General features: G+C 35.6%; 3 protein-coding genes across 7 annotated transcripts; 2 read left to right on the top strand and 1 right to left on the bottom strand.

The window, feature by feature from the left end:
- Positions 1-3478: 3478 nt before the first annotated feature.
- LOC109182116 (probable F-box protein At5g04010) lies at positions 3479-4355 on the top strand. Its single transcript, XM_019332174.1, has one exon. It carries the CDS (start codon positions 3487-3489, stop codon positions 4279-4281), a length of 795 nt encoding a protein of 264 aa, XP_019187719.1. The 5' UTR covers positions 3479-3486; the 3' UTR covers positions 4282-4355.
- A 233-nt stretch (positions 4356-4588) lies between these two features.
- On the bottom strand, positions 4589-7905 carry LOC109182115 (acetylornithine aminotransferase, mitochondrial). The gene is made up of 3 exons (XM_019332173.1): positions 7246-7905; positions 6244-6678; positions 4589-5271 (listed from the first exon to the last, which is right to left on the bottom strand). Exons 1-3 carry the CDS (start codon positions 7690-7692, stop codon positions 4738-4740), a joined length of 1416 nt encoding a protein of 471 aa, XP_019187718.1. The 5' UTR covers positions 7693-7905; the 3' UTR covers positions 4589-4737.
- Positions 7906-10503: 2598 nt separating this feature from the next.
- Positions 10504-19950, top strand: LOC109182404 (folylpolyglutamate synthase). Of its 5 annotated transcripts, none has more exons than XM_019332592.1 (18): positions 10506-10668; positions 11477-11668; positions 11831-12021; positions 12852-12917; positions 13030-13139; positions 14109-14169; positions 14767-14850; positions 15260-15316; positions 15463-15523; positions 15804-15850; positions 15997-16083; positions 16444-16596; positions 17530-17733; positions 17821-17859; positions 17964-18042; positions 18606-18761; positions 19133-19326; positions 19534-19950. In XM_019332592.1, the coding sequence occupies exons 3-18, from the start codon at positions 11848-11850 to the stop codon at positions 19591-19593; spliced, it is 1632 nt and encodes a 543-aa protein (XP_019188137.1). In that variant the 5' UTR covers positions 10506-10668; positions 11477-11668; positions 11831-11847; the 3' UTR covers positions 19594-19950. The 5 variants fall into 5 exon arrangements, with proteins under 5 accessions (XP_019188138.1, XP_019188137.1, XP_019188135.1 ...); XM_019332590.1 differs by having other exon boundaries at positions 17530-17859; positions 19534-19577; positions 19689-19950; XM_019332591.1 differs by having other exon boundaries at positions 10507-10668; positions 16006-16083; positions 17530-17859.
- The last annotated feature ends 2614 nt before the right edge of the window (positions 19951-22564 follow it).

The following is a 22564-nucleotide window of genomic DNA, read 5'->3' as shown; positions in this document are numbered from 1 at the left end:
AGTCCTAAACTTTCAAATCGATCACATGTGGTCCTCTGAGTCAAAGAAATGGGAGGATGAAGACGTACGAAGAAATGGGAGGAGATTAGGGCTAATTTATGAAGGAAATGATTTGTTTTGACTGGAGTGATCGATTTGAAAGTTTAGAATTAAAGGTGGCAAAAATACCAAATTCAGAGGACATTGGCTGGTATTTACTCATAATGTGTATCTGTATAGTATGAGTACTCCAACAAACTCATGCCCTTGCGAGAAATGCTGACTTTCAGTATGATTAAGGGTTTTGGTTTATCCATCCTTTTTAGTTTTTTGGTTAGGGCGGGGTTAGGTTTGTCATTCATTTTTAGTTTATTTGTGATCTTTTAATTGCTTAATGATATACCGATTATCTTTTTAAATATTATGCCTGTAAATGCAATAGTTATGCTGTGCAATTGTGTGCACCATGTATGGTGCACACGGGTGCAAAATGACACCGTTTTAACTGAAAACGTGCGTCTTATTTAAAAAAAAATATTTAATTTCGATTCCTCTCAACAACATTATGTTGTTCATTCATTGTGGATATTTAGTTCATTTATTCTGGATTTTTAGTTATTCATTCACTGTGGATATTTAGTTCATTCATTGTAGATATATAATCAAATTATGCACAAAAAAAATGCTATTGTGGGGAATTGAGACGCGCGTTTTTAATCAAAACGACGTCGTTTTTGCAACCGTGTGCACCACAACATAATTTGCGCTGTTAAATAATTAAATATACATGTGGGCCCTTGTTAACATTTGAAAGAAACTACTAAATATTGGTATTGGATTTCCAAATCTTATTGGAGATTTGGAATAGGCAAATGGGCAACGGTTAGGGATTCAATTTATATATATATATATTTACTATTTTTATATTTATTTATTATTTATTGTTGTTGTTGACGACCCTGTTTCCTAATATAATTAGCTTATCAACCAATTTTGATTTGTTTGATTTGATTAAACAGACAAAATGAGTATTTGGCTAATCAGCTTTTTATAACAGTTTATTGCTCTAAAAAGTCAAAATTCAAAAAAAATCAAAATAGCTTTTTTTCAACCAATTTTTTAATAAAATAAATTATACCCTTAAAGATCATTTTGCATATAATGCTAATTACCAAACATCTTTCTACAACTAGCTAATGTTTTTAGCTAGTCAATCTCGCTAACTCAATCCGCTAACAACTATCAACTAATATTTATTTGTCCAACACCGTCTATTTACGTATTACTTTCAATTGCTTGTATTTTTTGCCTATTGCTCGTTTGCACATTTTTTTTAATTTTAATTTTTAATTGCTTGAACAGAATTAATATATTGCTATAGTAGTTGATAGCAAATAATTAATGATTTATTTGTTACTTTTTCGGCACACAATGTTGGCTTTTAGATGGAACTATATCGTGGGCGGACTTGATTTCCATTCATAAATACTACGGAGTATTTTTTTTATTTTTTATTTTTGGGTCATGATGTTATTGTATTGGTAATTAATGTATAATATGATTTGGATAAAAATATATATTGTCCCCGTCATACTCGTAACTATGCCTAGCAAAGGAGTTGGAGTGATTATTGTGGCGTAAACTTATATTTTAAAAAGATTTCTGCGAGAGGACGAACTGGGCATTTTTGGCGATTCGAATATTTTGAGGTCAGCTAATGATTTTGGATGTGCTCCCCTCTACCCAAAAATAAATAAATAAATAAAATAATTGGAGGCAGTCATTCAGAGCACGAGCACGTCTAGTTGGTAAATTATTATATGGATCATGAATATCAGATACATTTTAAATATATTAAAAATATATTATTTTTGTATTGAAAGTATATTATATAAAATAATGTACAATTAGTATATTTAAAATGTACTTTCAAAAAATATATCTTATATGCATAAATAATGTATTTATAATATATTAAAAATGTATTTTTTATTTATAATCCACATAATTGTATGTACCATGGTACATGCAATAATGATTGCGTCTAATTCCCTTACCTTTTAGTTGGAGGTGTCAAGTGGCCCAGACCAAATTTTGCGTCCTTTTTAGCCCAATAAGAATCTCTCCTAGCCCATTGGGCCTATCTTCCAAGCCAATTGAGCCAAATAGCAGTTGTTATATTATAGACCGCGGTGCATAATCGATTATGCACCGCGGCCCATATACGGCGCCGTTTCTTTACTTAAAGAAACGGCTCGCCGTTAGAGTTAACGGAGTCCGTTTGTTTGGTGTATTAAACACCAACTGACACTACAGTATATCCAAACCGACACTGCAGTTATATCAAAATGATACTATAGTTATAGTGAAATGAAACTGCAGTGTATATAAACTGAAACTGAATAACATTTCACATATTTGAGTGTATATTGTACAATGAAGCTGTAATTATATCAAAATGATCATGTGGTTGTGTTTTAATAAAACTATAATGTATATAAAATAAAATTAAATAACATTTTCACATATTTGAGTCTATAAAATATCGAATGAAACTATAGTTATATCGAAATGAAACTGTAGTTGTGTTCAACTGAAACTGCAGTGTATACAAAATGACACTGAACAACAGAGTTACTTTTTGTAAAAGGGTGCGAAACGGCGGAAATAAACACTGTTAATTTTCATTTAAAAAAAAGACGCGCGGTGCATAATATAATTTGCCGCCAAATAGGTCACTCAATCAATCGTTATATCCTACACCACGGCGCACATAGCATTGTGCGCCGCGCGCCTCCCAAAACGACATATATATAAAGCACTATCTATCTATCTATCTATCTATCTATATATATATATATATATATATATATATATATATATATATATATATATATATATATATATAATTGAACAAAAGCAAGGAGGAGTATAGAGCTTGAATCAATATTGATAATCATTCAAATTTCGCCCTACTAATAAACATGCAAAATACATTCACAAAAACTCATATTCTTACCAAGTGTTTTGATTCTCATTCTCATGTGCGAACCAAACACACGATATATATTTTCATACAAACTCAAAATAAATTCACATCAACTTAATATATATGAATTAAATTTAATTCAAATATTCAATTTTACAAAATCACCTAAAATGTTCAGATATTACTCGAACCCAACCCCGCTTGCCTAAACAAGCCTAATAACAGTTGGGCCAGCTTTACTTCTCACGCCAAACGCAGAGCACCACACGCCAAGCGCACGTTTAACGTCTCATCTCGTAAACGTGCACACAAGCATCACCCCTCCCGCCCGCAAATTCCACGTCACCCTTCCGCATCGCCACGTGTCGATGCAGCAACGCTGTGTGTCAGACGTGGCACCCCCTCGCCATGCTTTTCTTCCCATTCCAACATGTGTCTCTTCCATGTTCCGAAACTCACACCGTACGTTTTAAAAACCCAGCGGAATTCATAGTTTTCTTCTGCAAGCTAAGCCGTTAATGGAATCTTTTCGAGGAATGATGGCGGCGATTCCGGCGAAGCGTACGCCGCCGCAGTGGCAGGTGATTGCTCTGGTGGCGAACCATTTGGATCCGAAATCGCTGGCGGTGGCCTCGTGCGTCTGCAAATTATGGTTCATTTCCATGTCCTCCGATCATCTATGGCGGTCCATCTGCACCGCGCGGTTCCCTTCTCTCTCGACTCTCCGCCTCGCGGACCCGGGCGTCCCGTACCGGAGACTATACGCGCTCGGGCGAGCGTCGGAGACGCGCCGCCTCAGGAAGCGGCCGCCGCCTTTGCTCTCCATGTCCAGCATCATCTTCGCCGTCAACGTCTTCCACAAGGGCTCGTCCCTCATCACCGTGGTGAAGCCCGGGAGCGAGCTCGACGTCGACCGGAACGGCGTTTTCCGGTTCGACGTTGACGTCGCCGTCGCCGGAGGCGGAGGCGGGAGTTTGGCGGGAATGCAAGAGTTGCGCGACGTGAGAGTGACGTGGGACGTGGTATTGGAAGGGTACCAATGTAAATTCACAATGCTGGACTGCGAAGGGAAAGGGAACTTGGTGTCTGGATTGGAAGCGTGGTACTCGGAGGAGCTTCCGGCGCCGGGGTGCTGCTCGGCGTCGAACGATGCCGTGAGCGGCCTGGTGTCGGATCTGAGACTGGGATTGAAAGAAAGGTGCGGAAGAATAGTGGTGGCGAATATGAGCTTAGGGTTACTGAATATAGTGAGCTGGAGATATGTTCTAGTGGTTGATACTCTCAGATATTTGCAGCATTTTCTTTTACCCTAATTCACTACGTTCAGCCCTCTTTTACTTTTGTCAAAGAAAAAGTATCAATACCAAGTCAAAGTGTTTCTCTCAAATGGGAGGTTTCCACGGTGGTATTGATTATTTTTGCTTCAATAGGTTAAGAAAGTAGTTAAAATTATAAACAGATACTGCATTTGACACTAAAGAAGTGTTTCTCTCAAATGGGAGGAGGTTTTCAGTGGCAGTGGTATTGATTATTTTTGCTTCAATAGGTTGAGAAGTACTTATGAATTATGTTATGAACAGATACTGCATTATAACAGAGAATAAGGGGTACTCAAAGAAATTATCAGTACCAATTTGATATTTTTAAACATTCATAAATGTTACATACGGACTCTAGGGAAGTAGTGAGTTTTTTTTACTAACAAATGCAAACAAAAACCAAATTACTTGTATAATGAAAAGCTTACAGACAAGCAGAGCTATGACAACTTAGGTGCTCTTATCCAACACAGGCAAACAGGCAGCTAAAACATCGGCTGCTTGCTCTAATTCCTGCTTTGAGATGATGAGAGGAGGAACAAGCCTCACAACGTTGCCTTTTCCGGCAGTTAAAACGAGGAGGCCGGAGTTTTGACACGCCTCCACGAGTGGCGTTGCCGCCACATCGAGTTCTATGCCGATGATCAGCCCTAAGCCTCTTATCTCCTTCACGTGATTGTTTCCTCCCAACTTCTTGCCCAACAATTCTTTTAAGTACTGTCCTTTGTCGGAAACACTGGCCAGAAATTCCGGGTTTGAAATTTTCTCCAGTACAGTGACTGCGGCATTGCACACCAGAGGACCACCGGCAAAGGTGCTGCCATGATCTCCATAGTTTATGGCAGCGGCTACCTTCTCGGTCACCAGCACGGCCCCGATAGGTAGACCTCCGGCAAGGGGCTTGGCTAGTGTCATTATATCCGGGTATACACCATATGCTTCATGCGCCCAAAGATAACCAGTTCGTCCTAGGCCACATTGAACCTATAAAAAAGATCAATGGTTATTAAATCTTCATAATCCGAGGCTCATCTAAGTTGGTAAGACTGTTGAATTGGTAACCACAAGATTATAAGTTCAACTTTCAACATAAAAGGCTTATTCGCCTTCTTGATTTGAATTGGTCAACTATGGGTCCCAACGCACACTCTCAAATAGTGGATGCGAGTTTTTCTTGTCACTCGTAAAATATATATAATAATTAATAACAATGTCCAAACAACAATACAAAACAAAAAACATCAATCTTCATATTCCAGGGTAAAAACTATGTTTCAATTTGTCCTAGGCTGTACTAAACCTTCTACATTGGAGGTGAGGGGTAGATAGGAGGTAGGAATGTTCCATTGATAGGTCCAAGAAGGTGCCATCCATGTTTCCATTGAGACAAGAATAAAAAACCAAACACAATATCAAGATTCAATATGTATTAGAGAGCACAAAACAATAGATACCAACTAAGATCTATAAAAGAATAGAAACATGGCAACAAACTGCTTTGCCTTCCTAAACAAAAGGACTCATTCTAAGAGCATTAGACTCAGAAAACCACCAGTAAAAACTACAACACTTTTCATCATTTTAGCATATCTACAGACCAAGTCAAGAAAAGGATGCCAAAAGATACATCCCCATCCCCCACCCCAAAGTAGGGTACGATAAGGATCCAATTCCCATAAACAACCTATTTAGAATTTTAGATTAGGGTCTAGTAGATGCAACGAGCATGAAGAATGAAGAGATATTATCCATTTTAGATTAGGGTCTAGAAGATGCAACGAGCATGAAGAATGAAGAGATATTATCCTGCCAGTTCTCTAGTAGGTGCAAAGGACAAGCGAGAACATTCAAATTAAACAATAACAGAAATTGTCAATAGCCCCCATGAAGACATGACCAAAGTGCAACATTCACGAATATATCTAGTAGATTTGATATAGTAGATTGATTGCATACCTCATCAAACACAAGAAGTGAACCAGCATTATCACAGGAAGTACGTAGAGCTTGTAAAAACTCCTTTGTAGCACTATATATGCCCCCTTCACCCTGGATTGGTTCCACAAAAACGGCAGCAATTTTTCCACTCTGAATCAGTTCTGTTGCTGCCTGAATATTACCATATTCTAAGAAAGTAACTCCCGGCATCACAGGTTCAAATGGTGACCTATAATGCTCTTTACTTGTCAAAGCAACAGCACCCATAGTCCTCCCATGAAAGCAATTGGAGAAGGCAATAAACTCCACAGGAGGCTGCTCCATGTCAGGATGTGAAAATCTCTGGAACTTCCTTGCAAACTTAATTGCAGCTTCATTTGCTTCAGTCCCAGAATTTGAGAAGAAAACACGGTCAGCAAATGAGCAACCAACAAGGCGTTTTGCCAGTTCAACCTACATGAAGTCATGAACAAAGTACTTTCTTGTTTGCTTGCAGCAATAAACAATCAGAAATATTTCACCAGTCACATAAGAACCCATCATCAGATTTACTGTACCCTTAACCTTATCTCTCTCTTTGATTTTTTAAAAATTTATTCTGTGAAAATAATGAAGTAATAATAATTAGAAGAAGAAGAAGTAAAATGTAGTTATCCATCCTAAAATCAACATCTCTTGGCCTATCACCCACCCCAGGACTCACTAATTTTGTTTTAGAACTACTTTAGACCAAAGATATCAAAATAACATTCTCACTAATTAAATTCCCAAAAATCTACCATAAACCTCTAGGGGTTAAGCATTTTACCCTGAAGGAATGGAATAAATGCAAAAATAAATAAAATAAAATCTTCACCTCTAAATTGCAGATCTTAAGTAACTATTTAGAATTTCCACTTTGTAGTTTAACTTTCATATGACAAAAAGGGCCAACCAAGAGAGTATTCTTAATAGCCAACAACCAAGGGATTAAGGATTTTAACAAACCTTGAAATTTTTTAAAATGAAAAGTAAACCTACCTGCGGAAGTGAATGGTAGATATTGCTGACGTGAGTTAGGATATTAGCCTGTTGGGTAACCGCCCGGACCCAATCGGGATCGGCATGGCCGAGGGCATTGACGGCAATCCCAGAGGTCAAGTCCAAGTACTCTCGCCCTTCAACATCGTACAATTTACAGCCTTTGCCACTAGAAAGCACCAGGGGAGCTCTGGCATAGGTCCCCACGAAATACCTAGCAGATTCCTCCATAATCTCCCTGCTTTTCTCCCCGATTCCCAACTCCGCCGCCCCGGAATCCGGTGCGCGCGTTTCCACGTTGAGGCACGCCACCACTCTCCCGCCGCCATTGCAATGAGGGATTGCGAGTCTCCTGTACTGCGGAAAGAGATTGGTCGCGCGGCGGAACTTATTGGCCGCCGGCGAAAGCGGATTGTGGTTGGTGAATAGGTTGGCTGAGCAGCTCATTATTGATCAGCGAAGAAGACGAATAGAACAAGCTTTGGAAAATGGCGGAAGTGTGGAGTGGGGAGGTTTTGACGCTTCTATTTAAGGGTGCGTTTGGTAGGGACAAAGGGAAAACGAGAAACACGGCTACTAGAGATTCCCATCCAAACAAATCTCTGCGCACATTCTACCTCCATAATTCCTGAGCTCGTGATTTTGGAGTGTAAAATATAATAGTTATACAATATGAAATTTCAATTTTGTTTATATGACTACAGAGATCTTGTTAATTTAAGTTATTGGCTTTTTAAAGTGTCAATTTAAGAGCTAATAATGCCTCCATTGAGACTCAAACTCACAACCTTCCAAATGGAAGTTCAACCCGGGTACCATTGGACCACATTGTCCTAGTGTCAATTTAGAACCTTAATTATGTAATTTTTGTCAATTTTAGTCACTCCGGTCAAATTGCCGGTCAAATTTCGCAGAAAAATTTTAATAGTTAAAATAATGAGGGTATTTTGGTCGTTTCACGCCTCGTTTCTCTCCCTCTGGCGAGTCCATCTCTTTCTCTCCCGTTTCCGGCGTTCTTTCTCCCTCTAAACCCTATCTTTTTTTTTTTTTTAAATGGGAGGGGGACCCCAGCGAGAAGTTAATTTCTCCCACTGCGCGAACAGAAGACACAGATGTATTCTCTCTCAATTATCTCATCGATTCTGGCTGGGGAAAGAGAAGTCCTTCCAGTTTCCATGCATGGCTATACTCCAAGAAGCAATGGCATCCGCACTTTCGTTTTGATCTCTTGGGATGCTACATATCTTCAATTTTCACTCTTTTTTGAGCCACTGACGAATCTCATCAATGTATACGCATATGGGACATCTTAGTTGGGTGTTGTCTGAGATCCACTTGACAATTACTTCCGCATCAGATTGAATCTCAATGTCTTTGAAACCTCCATTCCATGCCTAATGAAGTCCTCTGCTGATTGCTTCGGCTTCAACAATTGTGGCATTCTTGTAGCTGGATTTATTATAGAATCCTGCCACCCACTCACCATTTTTGTTTCTCAGCACTCCTCCATACCCGGCTTGCTGTGTAGCATGTTTCACATTAGCATCCACATTCAGCGTCCATCTGTTGGTAGTCGAAGGTTTCCAGTATTGGACTCTCTTATTTGTGGCAGACCAAAGTGTGTTTGACTCATCTTTTCTTCTAAACGCTCTGGTGATCTCCTCCTCAGCCTCAAGGATCCACATAATTTTCCTACTTGGATCCATCTCCTCCTTTCTGAAGATGAAGTTATTCCGCCATATCCAGTTCCACCAGATTGCTATAGCAAACAACCTTGGCTTGTTGATTCCATCATTTTCCATGCTCTTTGGCCGAATATAGTGAGAAATCCAGTTGCGCAAGTCGTGGTTATGGAGGTTATAGTTTAATATCATCAAGCCTCATTTCCCCATCATCTTAGTTCATTGTATTCACCGGAAACGGGAGAGGAAGGGATGAACTCGTCTGAGAAAAAGAAAAGAGACGTGAAATGATCAAAATACTCTCATTATTTTAACAATTAAAAATTTTTGGCGAAATTTGGCCGACAATTTGGCCGGAGTGATCAAAATTGACAAAAATTACATAGTTAATGTACTAAATTGACACTTTTAAAAGTCTAAGGTCTGAAACTAACAACCCCTATAGTTATGATCAAAATTGAAATTTCCTCAGTTAGACAATTATTTTGTACCATCATTCTACTATTATAGCAGCACAAAAAATCAAAATTCATTGTTGGTACAAATTTAACTCACTGGTTCAATACGTCTTTCATAAATGGTCGTGACTGTTCGTGAAGAAGACAGTCATCAACTGTCCGGTGTGGACCGCCGATTTTTTTTTTTAAAATAATATTTGTAATTTTTAATAAATAAAAAAATTGTTTTTTTTTTTTAAAGACACATGTGAATACCGTATAGATTTAATATGATAAATACGTCAATTTGAACTGAACGATTTTATCACTTTAGTCTAGTTTAGGAGTATCCAATTGACTTAAGGGGTCAATTTGACACTTTTTTCTAGAGTTCTATTACATGTACTCCCTCAAATTTACTCATGATATGGCAGACACTGATAGACTATTTTCTTCATGTGGATTCCCGTAAATATGTCTAAATCAAAATTGTAAGTGTAGAGTAAAAACTGAGAGTAGAGAATGAGAGTACATATATCATTTTTCTTAATAGTAACCAATTAATTAATGACAGGGTTAGATTTGAGGAAAAAATATATGAAGAATATCTAGCTTTACTCAAATGGAATTATATTACTTTTTCTTATTTTTCTTGCTCTTTTTCATGTATTGTTGATGATAGGGTCAATTTTTTGATTTTTGAAGTCCCGACCTTATAAATAAGTGAGACCTTATCAAAAGTATACATGTAATTTTCAAAATTAATACCGTAAAATATATGATTATTTCTTTTAAGTTACAGAATGATTTTGGCATGCTCAATTAATAGGTTATAATTATTAGGAGCAATGAGTGATTCGGAAAACGATTAATGAGCTCTAAAATTATTTGTAATTTTTTTTTTTTTTGATTTCTTACCTAATTAAGTCAAAAATAAATATTAAGTTCTCTACAAATTGAGGCTATTTGCTGTTGTTCATTTTACACGTCCAAAATCCGATCATGTTGACTGATAGTACCTAATAGGCTAATACGGAGTATATGATGTTCTTTAAAAAAAAAAAAAAAAAAAAAGAGAGAATTATGTTGCTACAAAAAATATTCCCATTGTCGTCGAGTTGTCCTTAAGCTGGCTGGTGGCTGCGAGTTTTTGGGGTCACAAGACAAGTACACAACAACCAAATATTCGTTACCCCGCCGATCCAAATTTCATACACAGATTATAGATAGCCTATCCAGAAATAGAAAAAAAACCACCGGCTTCTGCGCTCACTCCGCCTGCCGCCGCCACCACAACATTTACAGTAAGCTCTATTTCTCCTCAACTGCTATCTCATTTCGCTTGCCGCCTATATATGCATCGGCGTAGGCTCGAAATAGCTGGAAGTAAAAAAGTAAACGGAAATTGGAATAGTGTATTTGAATTTATCTATCGTGAACGCCACCTTATCATGTAATGGAGGATATCTCCTCCTACCGCCAGAGATATAGGGCTTAAATCCTCATTGATGCCATGATTGCTTATATAATAACTGATAGTTTTGCAAGGATGCAGAGCACAAATGTTTTTGTGTTGTTAGCTGTAAAATGGCATACAATTTGATCATATAAATTGTATCTTGTGAGCTGTGAACGCTAGGACTGGAGGATGTTGCCTCTCTACTGTTAGAGGATAATAGAGCTTAAATCCTTGTTGATGCCATGGTTGATTGTATGATACTGATAGCTGTGAAAGGATACTGAGCAAAAATGCTTTTGTGTTGTTAGCTGTAAATGGCATACAATTTGATCATATAAACTATACATTGTGAGCTGTGAATGCCACCTTATTAGGACTGGAGGGTATTGCCTCCTTACTGTTATAGAGGATAATAGAGCTTAAATCCTTGTTGATGCCATGGTTGATTGTATGATACTGATAGCTGTGGAAGGATACTGAGCAAAAATGCTTTTGTCTTGTTAGCAGTAAAATGGCATACTATTTAGCAACAAAAATTGACAGACTCTGTCCAATTGGAATTGGATAAAACTCTTCCCAAATTAATTTGTGAATCCTAACTTGTAACACATTTTAAGTCCCTTTTATTTTCTTTTGGTGTTTTGTGGTTGCAGGCTTATTCTTCTAATGCTAGTATATAAGAACCGATGTCCAAAGCCAATGAGTTGGTTTTCTAAGATTTATATTGGGGGACACCAATTTCCTTGTAAATTTATACTAAGGGCCTAGAACTGGGCTTATTGGAATTCCTGTGGTTCAAATTAGAGTTGGAGGACTGCAGACTTTACCCTATATCAGATTAAAAGGTACATTATCCTATACTACAAAAATTCCCTGCCTCTAGTTTGATACTTGTATATGCATATTGGTTATTGTGATGCTACTCATTTACTAGATGCAAAGTTTTTGATCCTTGCATTTTAACTTTTAATCTTTTTTTCTTTTTTTTTTTTTTCTTTGTTTTTTAGTTAGAGGACATAAGATTATGGAAAAGCTGAAGAATGAAAAAGTTGAAGAAACCTCTCAAGTTAAGGGGGTTACATCCACATATGAATATGCTATGGAAAAACTCTCATCTCTAATCACTCGGAAAAAGCGGGATGGTAAATCAACAATAAGTGAAATAGAGAAACGGGAAAGGATGTTGAGTTTTATTGAGGTAAATGTCCTTCTCAATAATAGAGAATTTGGCTTTAATCTTTTGTGAACTAATTGCTTCTTGGCTTCTTGCTAGTCTAGTTGGTGGTATTTTTCTGCTTCAACATTCTGTGCCCTAAAGGCTTCTGAACATAACTGACACTCTTATGTAAAGTTATTGATGCAATAATAAGCAGGCTTGGTACTAAATATTTGGTACCAAAAGTATGGATCATCTCCCCAGCTTCCACAGATAGCATTTCATGCCTTTCTAGATGCACTAGTAACTGACATTTCAATCTTATATAAATGTGATATGAGATACTCAGATGTCTTATTGTTGAAAGTGCTTTTATCTCTAGTTCTGCATATTCATGTCTCTCCAATGTTGTTTTTGCAAGAGTTCATTTTCCAATGTGGCTGATGACATTTGTCCATTGTATTGCCCTTCACCAAAACTATTTTGCCTCTATAGAAGAAAGCTTTCATTTTGTTATACTACACAGCATATATGATTCAATTCCATGATGCCATCTGCATCATTACTCACTAAAGTTCTACTTATAGAGTATTGGTTTTTAAATTATTTGGAAATTTACTATCATATATTAGGTAGCTTCAGTATTATCCTTCTTATTCTTTGATGGACTTAAAAGTATAGTTTTGCTATACCTATGACAAGATGTTAGATAGCTTTTCCTGACAAATAATTTGCTCACACAAAGGGTTCACCCAGTCATGAATTGCTGTGTATTCACCAATTTTTTTTTCAAGCTGTTAGATTGTTATAATTTGCAGATCTTGAATATATGGTAAACTGGTGAATCATAGAAGCTGCATTTTTTGTTTCAGATTTTGGGACTGGAAAAGCAGATAGCTGGTCTTAAAATTATACATGTTGCTGGAACCAAAGGAAAGGTGGCTTTTCTTTACCATTTAAATGTTGTTATTTTGCAATCTTTAGTTGGGAAATACTTCAGCATTCTTTCTTTTGATTCTTTGCCTTATTTTTATGGAATTCAAAATGTAGGGTTCAACATGTGCATTCTGTGAAGCAATTTTGCGGGAGTGTGGCTTCAGAACTGGCCTTTTTACTTCTCCTCACTTAATTGATGTGAGAGAAAGATTTCGTTTAGATGGGTATATATTGTGTTCATTAAATATGTACCCTTTTAGCTATTCATGAACTTTTCATGTTGTCAAAGAGTAGATAGCCAGCATTAGTGTTTTAAATTTTAATAACTATACTTTGAAGTTTGAACAGTGTTGGTGTAATTCTGTAAATGTACCCGGGTAATAGACTAACCAAGCAATATTGCCAGAAAGAGTAACATAATGAGAGGGAAAGTTGAACCCAAGGGCTTCTTTTATTAATTTAGAGCAATCACAAAGATGCTGCTTGTAATCACTAGAAGTCTAGAATGCTCAAAAAAAAAAAAAAAAAAAAAAGTCTAGAATGCAATGAAGATTGCTTGGATACAACTGGAGGAAAAAGGGTTCTAATTATAGACTAGGGAACTGTCCTTTTCCTATCCTAGATGAGAAAGGAATTCCCTAGTACATGCCATAATGCAATTAGGAAACTAAGTACAAGATATGGAGAATTACGAGATACTTCCCTAATAAACTAGGCAACTAGTATCTTCCACATAAGATAATTACCCTTTGTATTTTAGGTAATTAACCTCTATGTATGTTGATCAATAAAGATAGGTCCTTTTCTGCCTGAGTGAGATGCCTGGGTTGACAACTTGACATCTCAGTGAATTCTGAGTACTGCCATTGCAGCTGTATTGTTTGACCTGGGCTTCAGGTCCTCAGACTAATGCATGCATTATGAGCTTGGCCCAGTCTACCATTTGCTTAGTCTAGGCCAGCTCATTAATGAAGATGTCCGCTTAAACTGGGCCAATAACTTGGCCCATTAGAACGGGAGGGTATTACCCTGAACAAACAACAGTTGTCATTCATTTGCTATATATTGCAAAGCACAGTATTGACCATTTTTTCATGTTAGGAGGCAAAATTCTTGCTAGTGTTGAAAAATAGTTATGTAGGTTATCTATCATGTATACTCTTACTATTCACTGTTTTGCTTTCATTCTATAGGTTGGACATATCTGAGGAAAAGTTTCTGCAGTATTTTTGGGAGATTTGGAACCAGCTGAAAGTATTCTTTCATTCTTGTAGCTCATTTGTTGCCTAGTTGTATCTTTATACGGAGTATTATTTTGCTACCTTTCTATTTCCCAGTTTTACCATGAATTAAGATATCCAAGTGAAAAAGGCTCTTTGCTCTTTACTGTAAGACACTTTTAGGCGAGTAACAGACACTTGAAGTTATGATGATCATATTGCAAAATTTCTACTCTCCAAGGAATTATTGTAGTTTAGGTTGCCAGTAATAGAGACTCAATTACACTGAGATTGGAATTAACCATTTTTTATTATTTACATATGAATCCCTTGATTTAGTCATTTTCTTCACATACTGTCAAAATGTATAAGAGTTACAAATGTTATTCCCCTTTTACAAATCAGCAATCATCTTTCTTTTCAGCTTGTAATGTTTTTGTGTGTGTTTGTGTGTGTGTTGAAATTAAAGTATACTCATAGAGTACTGCCTGTCATTGAATCCAATGATTTGGCACATTAAATGAACTTATTCCTTTAATACTAAAAGTGATCATGACTCATGAGAGTTTGATACTTAATCTAATTCCAGTTAATTGGCCTGCTTACTGCTCAGTTCTATTCTAATATGCAGGATAACATTGTGGAAGGCTTACCTATGCCTCCTCTATTCCAGTTCTTAACTCTATTGGCTTTCAAAATTTTTACATCTGAGAAGGTATTTTTTCTTTATATATATATATATATATATATATATATATATATATATATATATATATATATATATATATATATATATATTATTTTTATTTTTTTTATTTTTTCATGTTGATCTCTAATTTGTGGGTCTCAAAATTTCTGAAGCTTAAATGTGCAATAAGAATAAATCCTGCTCATTCCAGTTATTCTATCTCATCTGCCAAATATTTCCCTAAAAAAGCCTCTAGATAGTCAATGAAAAATGTTGATCATTTTCAGTTGCTTTGTCCTTTCTTTTATAATTAAACAATAATCTATGTGTTACCTCTTGGGTGTCATTAATCACCAAAAACATTTTAACAGATGGTTTTGGGACCAAATGAGAAAATCTTTTCATTATTTACTAAATAGACTCTATGCTTTCATAGGTTGATGTTGCTATCATTGAAGTTGGTATTGGGGGAACATTTGACTCAACAAATGTGGTAAGACATCTCTTTTCAGGCACAGCTGAACTGATTACAGTGTTAATCAACTTTAATATGGGAGTCTGTCTCAAAAATGGCTCGAATAACATAGGAGTTAAAGAAATCTACTTGTCCTCTTTACTGAAAGACAATTAACTTTGCAGATCAAAGAACCTGTTGTTTGTGGCATTACTTCTCTAGGGATGGATCACATGGAAATATTGGGTAATTCCTTTATTATCCATCATCCTATTGCGTTGTTCTTTATGCAATCTATGCACTGCACTTATTCTTTATCGGGGCAAGGAACGGTTGATTCATATGTTAGTAGCCTGTCCTTGATTATGTCCAAACATTTTTCTTTGTGATGCACTTCTTCTTTTTGGTTAGTAAAATTCATAGAGGCTATACCTACTTATCGCCCCCCCTCACAAAAAACAAAAAACAAAAAAAAAAACACCATTATATATGCTATTTTGCAATGATATATTGTTCAAATATGCAGGAGATACACTAGGCAAGATTGCTTCTCACAAAGCTGGCATTCTAAAGGTACAGGACTTTAAGCAAACTCAAAGGGATATGGAGTATGGTGTTTTTTCTACTTATTATAGAGTGCTGATCACTGAAGAGAATAGAGTTTCACGCCTTTCACTTTCAATTGTTTTTTCTGAATTTTGTTATTTCCTGTGCTTGAGTTCCTGAAGCTTGGAGTTCCTGCTTTCACAGTGCCTCAACCTTCTGAAGCAATGGAAGTTCTTTATGACAGGGCACAGAAATTGATGGTACAACTCTGAAGAAAATGTATTTAATTCATCAACATACATTATATGCGAATTTGCATTATGAAACAAAGTGTTAGTAAATTCCAATCCCTATCCCAGGGTTGATACCTCATTACACATTATAATGAGAATGTTGAATACTTGAATGGCTAATTACTTGCATTACATTTTAATGATCTGTGACTTAAATTGCAGATTTTATGTATTATATATCTTGGCCTTCTTACAAGAAACTAATATCAGAAAATTGTTTTTTACCAAAGAAGTAAACTGATACTCTGTATATAGCTATGCACCAAAATTATTGTATATGTGCCTTTACATTGAATTTTACTCATTACTAGTTATCCTTTTGTGAAGGTTCCATTGAAAGTAGTCACTCCACTTGACAGTAAGATGTTAAAAGATGTAAAGCTAATCTTGTCCGGTGATCACCAGCTCACAAATGCTGCCCTTGCCATCTCACTTTGTAAAAGCTGGCTTAAAACTACAGGATCATGGCAGCTTGAAAATGTTGGTTGATTCTGTTTATCCTTTCTTCTTGTTAGTTTAAGAACATGCTGATATCTCAATGGATAATCTGTATTCATGACAGTTGTGAATTTTTGTGATTCTAGATTATAAGGCTATATAGTTTATTTACTCTAACTATTAATAGTAACAGCAACTTAGGCTTCCAGGTTTTTGTCCATCAAAACTTATAGGATACATAGGACATGGCCTTCTTTTTTGATAAGTTACATTCGGGGTGAATTCTTGAAACTACACCTTGAAGTATGTAAGCAGTACTTCTCTTTGGTAACACTGGACTTTGAATAGAGGCTCTTTCATTTGCTCTTCTTTTCTACCCCTTCCTTTCTTCACTTTGTGGAGTGCATTTGGGTGTTGGAAGGTGAAGCTGAGCCCATGACCTAATAGGGATGTTGGTACTTCTTGGCCACATAGCTCCAACCTTGAGGATGGAATGAAGCTTTGCAGGGTTTGGCCAATTACTTTAGTATTCAATAAGATAAGTACTTCATGTGTTAGTAGTACGCTGAGAAAGTATCAGTCACTATGGCAATAACAGTGGTATTTGTGGATAAAATCTTATTATCTTTATTGTGAGTGACAATGTATTTGTGCTTGGTCTTTGGTTAGTAGCTTATTTCCTTGCACTTAAATCATACTAGTATTCACTAGCTGGGACTTTCTATAATCCAAGAAGATATATGCTTTGGTATTTTTGAAGGTTTAGGAGGGACCATAGCCTCTTTCTTGTCCTGCCTTTCATGTTCTTATCATCTAAGTTAGCTTCACTCTTTGCTTGCATTGTATTTCATCTTCCTATAAATCATTGGAGACTCGTTGGCATACTGATGTATTTGTTAATATTCACATACATATTTACTCCTTGTTTACTAGTCCTTTGATCAAACTGCTTGATTTTTTTGAATGTCTAATCAGGCTGACTGGGACGAGACTTTGCCACACAAATTTCTTATGGGGCTTTCAAATGCACATCTTTCTGGTAGAGCTCAGATCGTTCATGATGACACTATAAAAAATTCATCAGGAGTAAATGGAAGTTCTGGAGGTTTGACCTTCTACTTGGATGGAGCTCACAGTCCTGAGAGCATGGAAGCCTGTGCCAGATGGTTTTCTGCTGTGGTGGGAGAAAATAAAAATTTATCTCATTTGTTATCTTGCTCAAAAAATCTAACTCCAAAAAAAATCTGGGTTAATGGTTGCATCCAGGACGGTGACAAGCAGGAACCCTACAAAATGTCAAAGCAGGTAAAATCTCGAAGAGATGATTTTTGTTACATGCTCCAACACAGTGCGCCTTATTTCAGTATATGTAGTCTGATATGGTTAATGGTTTATTTGCCTGACTGCAGGTTCTTCTATTTAATTGCATGGATGTAAGAGATCCACAAATTCTTCTGTCACGGTTGGTTAGTACCTGTGCTTCATCAGGTATATAAACAAATGCGGAAACTAGCCACTTGTCTACTCATTGATGATAATGGTTGTCTCAATGTATGAGACAGCAAATGAACTATTGACCCCTTTTTGAGTATGAATGGTATGAAACCACTGACTTGTTAGTTCCTCCTAGTGCCTTTCACATCTTTGCAAAGCATCATAACCAATATCCTTCTAGTAAAGGAACAGTGTCTGCAACATGCTAGTTCTCTATTCGTGAATGTTCAACTTTATATTCTCTGCTTGGTGATATTCCTTTATTTTTCTCCCTTTTTGATTTACATGTGAATACTTCTATCTGTTTGTATGAATATAATGAAGGAACATGTGCCTGCAAACAACAGTATGGTTTAATTGTGCATTATTTTTGGGATATCCAAGTGTAAACGATGTACCAGGCTCAGCTGCCAACAACTATCCAGTTTTGTATAGTTCAATAAATTTGCCATCGAGTTTTCGTAAAAATTTCTGTTTTTAGTGTTTTTTACCAGACTTTCTTCATCAGTCTGCAACCTCAGAAGTAATGAATTGCATGTATGATGGATTCTTTACAGGTACTCACTTCTCAAAAGCTATTTTTGTGCCAAGTATGTCTGCATATAACAAGGTTACTTCTGGTACCTCAACTATTCCTTTAAACATTCCTCAAAAGGATTTGTCATGGCAATTCAATCTTCAGAGAGTGTGGGAAAGAATTTGCTGTGGCAAAGGTGACTTTTCTTTTCTTCCTTGCAAACTGGGCTGTCTTAGTTTTTCCCATCTTTCCATACTTCCCTCTCTCATATTTGTCATCCATGACATGTTTCAATTTTTGCAGTATTTATAAGGTAATAATCACCATAGGTAATTAGTAGTTACTAAGGCTATACTGGACAAACATTTATTACGGAGTATTAAATTGAGATAGTGCTTGGGACTTGAGAGAGGGTTTCTCAGCAAGATTAATTGATTAATTCATGTAGCTGAAAAGCTGTGAAACTATATAACAATCTTTAAATAGCTATACTTGTTTGCATTAGCTAGGAAATGTATTTGAAAATTATCAGTTGCCAAGCCTCACGTTAACGTCACTTCCATGCAGATGTTCATGTTCTAGACCAGAACCTGAACACGAATACATCAGGAAATGTACCACCCTGCAAGTTTCTTTACAAGGATGCTTCCTCTTGCAGTCGGGGAGATGAGTATTTTGGCAGCGCTGTGTTTCCTTCATTACCGTTGACAATAAATTGGTTGAGGAATTGCGCTAAGGAAAACCCTTCCTCTAGGATTCAGGTAAAAAACACCTGCAATGTTGACATTATTGATAATTTGGTAGCAACATTGCATCATAGAAGTAATGCACGTAACAATCATTCATTACATTCCATTGGTTCTCTTAATAAAAAAGAAAACTGTCATATACCCACATTTTAATTTTTTGAAAATTGAACAATCAAATTCTTAAGAGGTCTAACTGTCCTGCATATTCTGGATATGCAGGTTCTTGTCACAGGCTCATTGCATCTGGTTGGAGACGTGTTGAGGTTATTAAAGAGATGAATACAAGAATTCTTTACAGGTCTAACTATCCTGCATATTCTGGATATGCAGGTTCTTGTCACAGGCTCATTGCATCTGGTTGGAGACGTGTTGAGGTTATTAAAGAGATGAATACAAGAATTCTTTACACACAAAGGATAAAATAACAGTCGATCTGAAAGGTAAATATGCATTTTTACCGTGATAAACTTCTCCTCCCCATTAATTTTGGGTTTTTACAGTTTATTCACCCAACCAAAGCTATTACTCATAGTACATTTATTGTATTTCTTACTACTGTTGGTTTGTTGACTGCAACCTGTATTTGTTGCACTATATATGCACATTTCTAATTAATTGAGTTTGTCACTTAAATGACAGGAATTGACAAATATATGCACATTTTGTAAAAATGTGTTCCCAAACCTAGACAAAAGTATGTTAGGCAAAAGGAAAATTCAACTGCTGGTTAAAGAATTTGTTCATAGTGGAAAATGCCATAGCTTAATCCAATATTCAAATTAACATTTTTATTGGCATTTATTGATCCCCTAAAATCTTTCCACTCCGAGAGTTAAATACCATGGTTTGACTTGGCCACAGGATTTGTTCAGTATGCTGAAATTAATAACTACAAAGTCTTCTTACTCTTTTATGAAAAATGGGCATATTTTGATCAATTCTACCAGATGATGAGTATGAGAATCTATTCCTGTTTCTTTTAGTTGGGATTGTAATTTTATAGTGTTCAATAATTGAAGGATGTGTTCCGTCTCAGGTAAAAGTCTAAGTTATTAGGGCTAACTTTGATACCAAACCGAAGGATATGTTCCATCTTGACTAGTTTTATATGCGCATTTGCGTGATTGATTTAAGTGTTTGTATTTAAATAAGTAATTCAAAGTATATCAATGTAAGATTATATAAGAAAAATTCATTATAATTTATATTAAAATTAATGTTTAATTTACACTTTTCTAAAAATATTTATCTAAATACTTATTGTAGTTGGTAGGGTATAAGTTTTGTTAATTTGCTTTTGGATAGGTTTGTCAAGATTTTTTCTTCATTGCTTGTCCGTTTCTTTTTTGTTTGTAGTGTCTCATATGTAATTGGGTTACTGATATTAGTTTGCAAAAAGAGAAATAGATGCTAATATTTATAAAATTGATCCTACCATTTTTTAGCTATTGATCATACTAAATGGATGAATCAAATTAGTCAACACTTATCACGAGAAACCTAATTCACATTTGATCATTAATTTGTGTGTATGTGTGTACAAAATGGATGGATCAAATTAGTCTACACTTATCACGAGAACCTAATTCACATTTGATCATTAATGTGTGTGTGTGTGTGTGATCGGTGAGAACGAGTTGCCTAGGATAGAACTAAAAATCACTCACAGTCGTCCATGTGTTCAGATCTAACGGATCATAAACACTAATTTAAAAAAAAAAATGCGGTGAAATTTTTTGAACATTGAAGTGCAAGTAAATTGTGTTAAAATTGGAAGTAACAGTTTCATATAGTGTACTTAAGTGCAAGTAAAATGTATTATAAGTGTAACAAATAATGTACCGAGCATCAATATATATATATATATATATATATATATGCTCAGCATGAATTATAATGATTTTTTTAGGATACATCTTATGGAGATGAAAGTGATGAGATATTAATCGTTTCGAAAGAGATGTAATTTTATGGTAATAATAAGTATAATAGATATGAAGGGACCATATTGTGATAGCTAAAGGCACCTAAACATTATCATGTACATGAAGGTATTTATATATATCCGCCAACCCTAAATCCCTAATTTGAGTTTTTTGCAACACCTACTACCCCTCATCCCCAATCCCCATTCCCCAACGCCATGCCTAGAAGTCTTATTTTCTTTTGTTTGATCTGAAACAAATCTTCCCTTGTACTTTCTTGAAGTCTAACAATTTTATATGGGAAAATGAATTTTGCCGTTTTGTTATCCATGCCTTCGTGGTGTAAATTTAGTCTTTACATTTTTAATAAAGTCTTGGGTTTTGTTTTTAAGGTTTTAACTACTCTGTAAAACCTAATTTTAGAGATAAAATTTATCGCTTCATTAAAAATTTGAGACCTAAACTTACATAATAAATAATTTATGGATGAAATTTATATTACATTAACAACTGAGTAAGTGTCATTTTCTCATTTACAAATACGTTTTTCTCATCGAAATGTCACTATGACACTAATCAATGATCCATTATTATTATGAAGTAGAAATAAACTTTTGTACTGCCATAATATTTTTTTTATTAAAAAAAAAAAAGAAAGAAAAAGATAGAGGAGTTTGTTGCACGGATCTTCCTAGTGTGATTTACCTTTTCTATGTAATTTATGAATTATTACATTGGAATGAGATTTACCAAACGCATACATTCGGATAATAAATATAGGTTTTTCTCGTCATAAAAAAAAATCAAAATATTTTGTTATTTTTATTTTTGGTAGAAGGTACCGAACATTTTTCTTATAATAATACATATATAGATAGATGCATACATATATGTGGGTGTGAGGGATGAGGAGGGATATGGCTAATAGCAACGCATTTTATTCTTATTATTCGGATTTTGGCCTAAGCGTTATGTAGAATGGCAAATTTTATTACGGACTGTGGTCCACGTAGCAATGTAAATCATGTAAAAAAAGAAAAATGACGGTTATTTGAAGTTTTTTAGTTAACAATGGTAGACAACAAATTCCGTTATAGCCCATGTTGCAACTCTTCTCATTATTCAGTTTCATTTTATACACACGGTTGTTCCATTATAGCACCACTAAAATATTTTTCTAATTCAACTATAATTTTATTTGACACTATACACTCAATATGTGAGACCTAATATTCAGTTTCATTTTATACACAATGTAGTTTCATTACAACACCAATAAAGTATCATTATTATTCAACTATAGTTTCATTTGATAATATACACAC

This window comes from Ipomoea nil, unplaced genomic scaffold (genome assembly GCF_001879475.1).
Source record: "Ipomoea nil cultivar Tokyo-kokei standard unplaced genomic scaffold, Asagao_1.1 scaffold1043, whole genome shotgun sequence".
Lineage (NCBI taxonomy): Eukaryota > Viridiplantae > Streptophyta > Magnoliopsida > Solanales > Convolvulaceae > Ipomoea > Ipomoea nil.
Note: the sequence above shows the minus strand (reverse complement) of the source record. Positions and strands in the feature narration are given on the sequence as shown.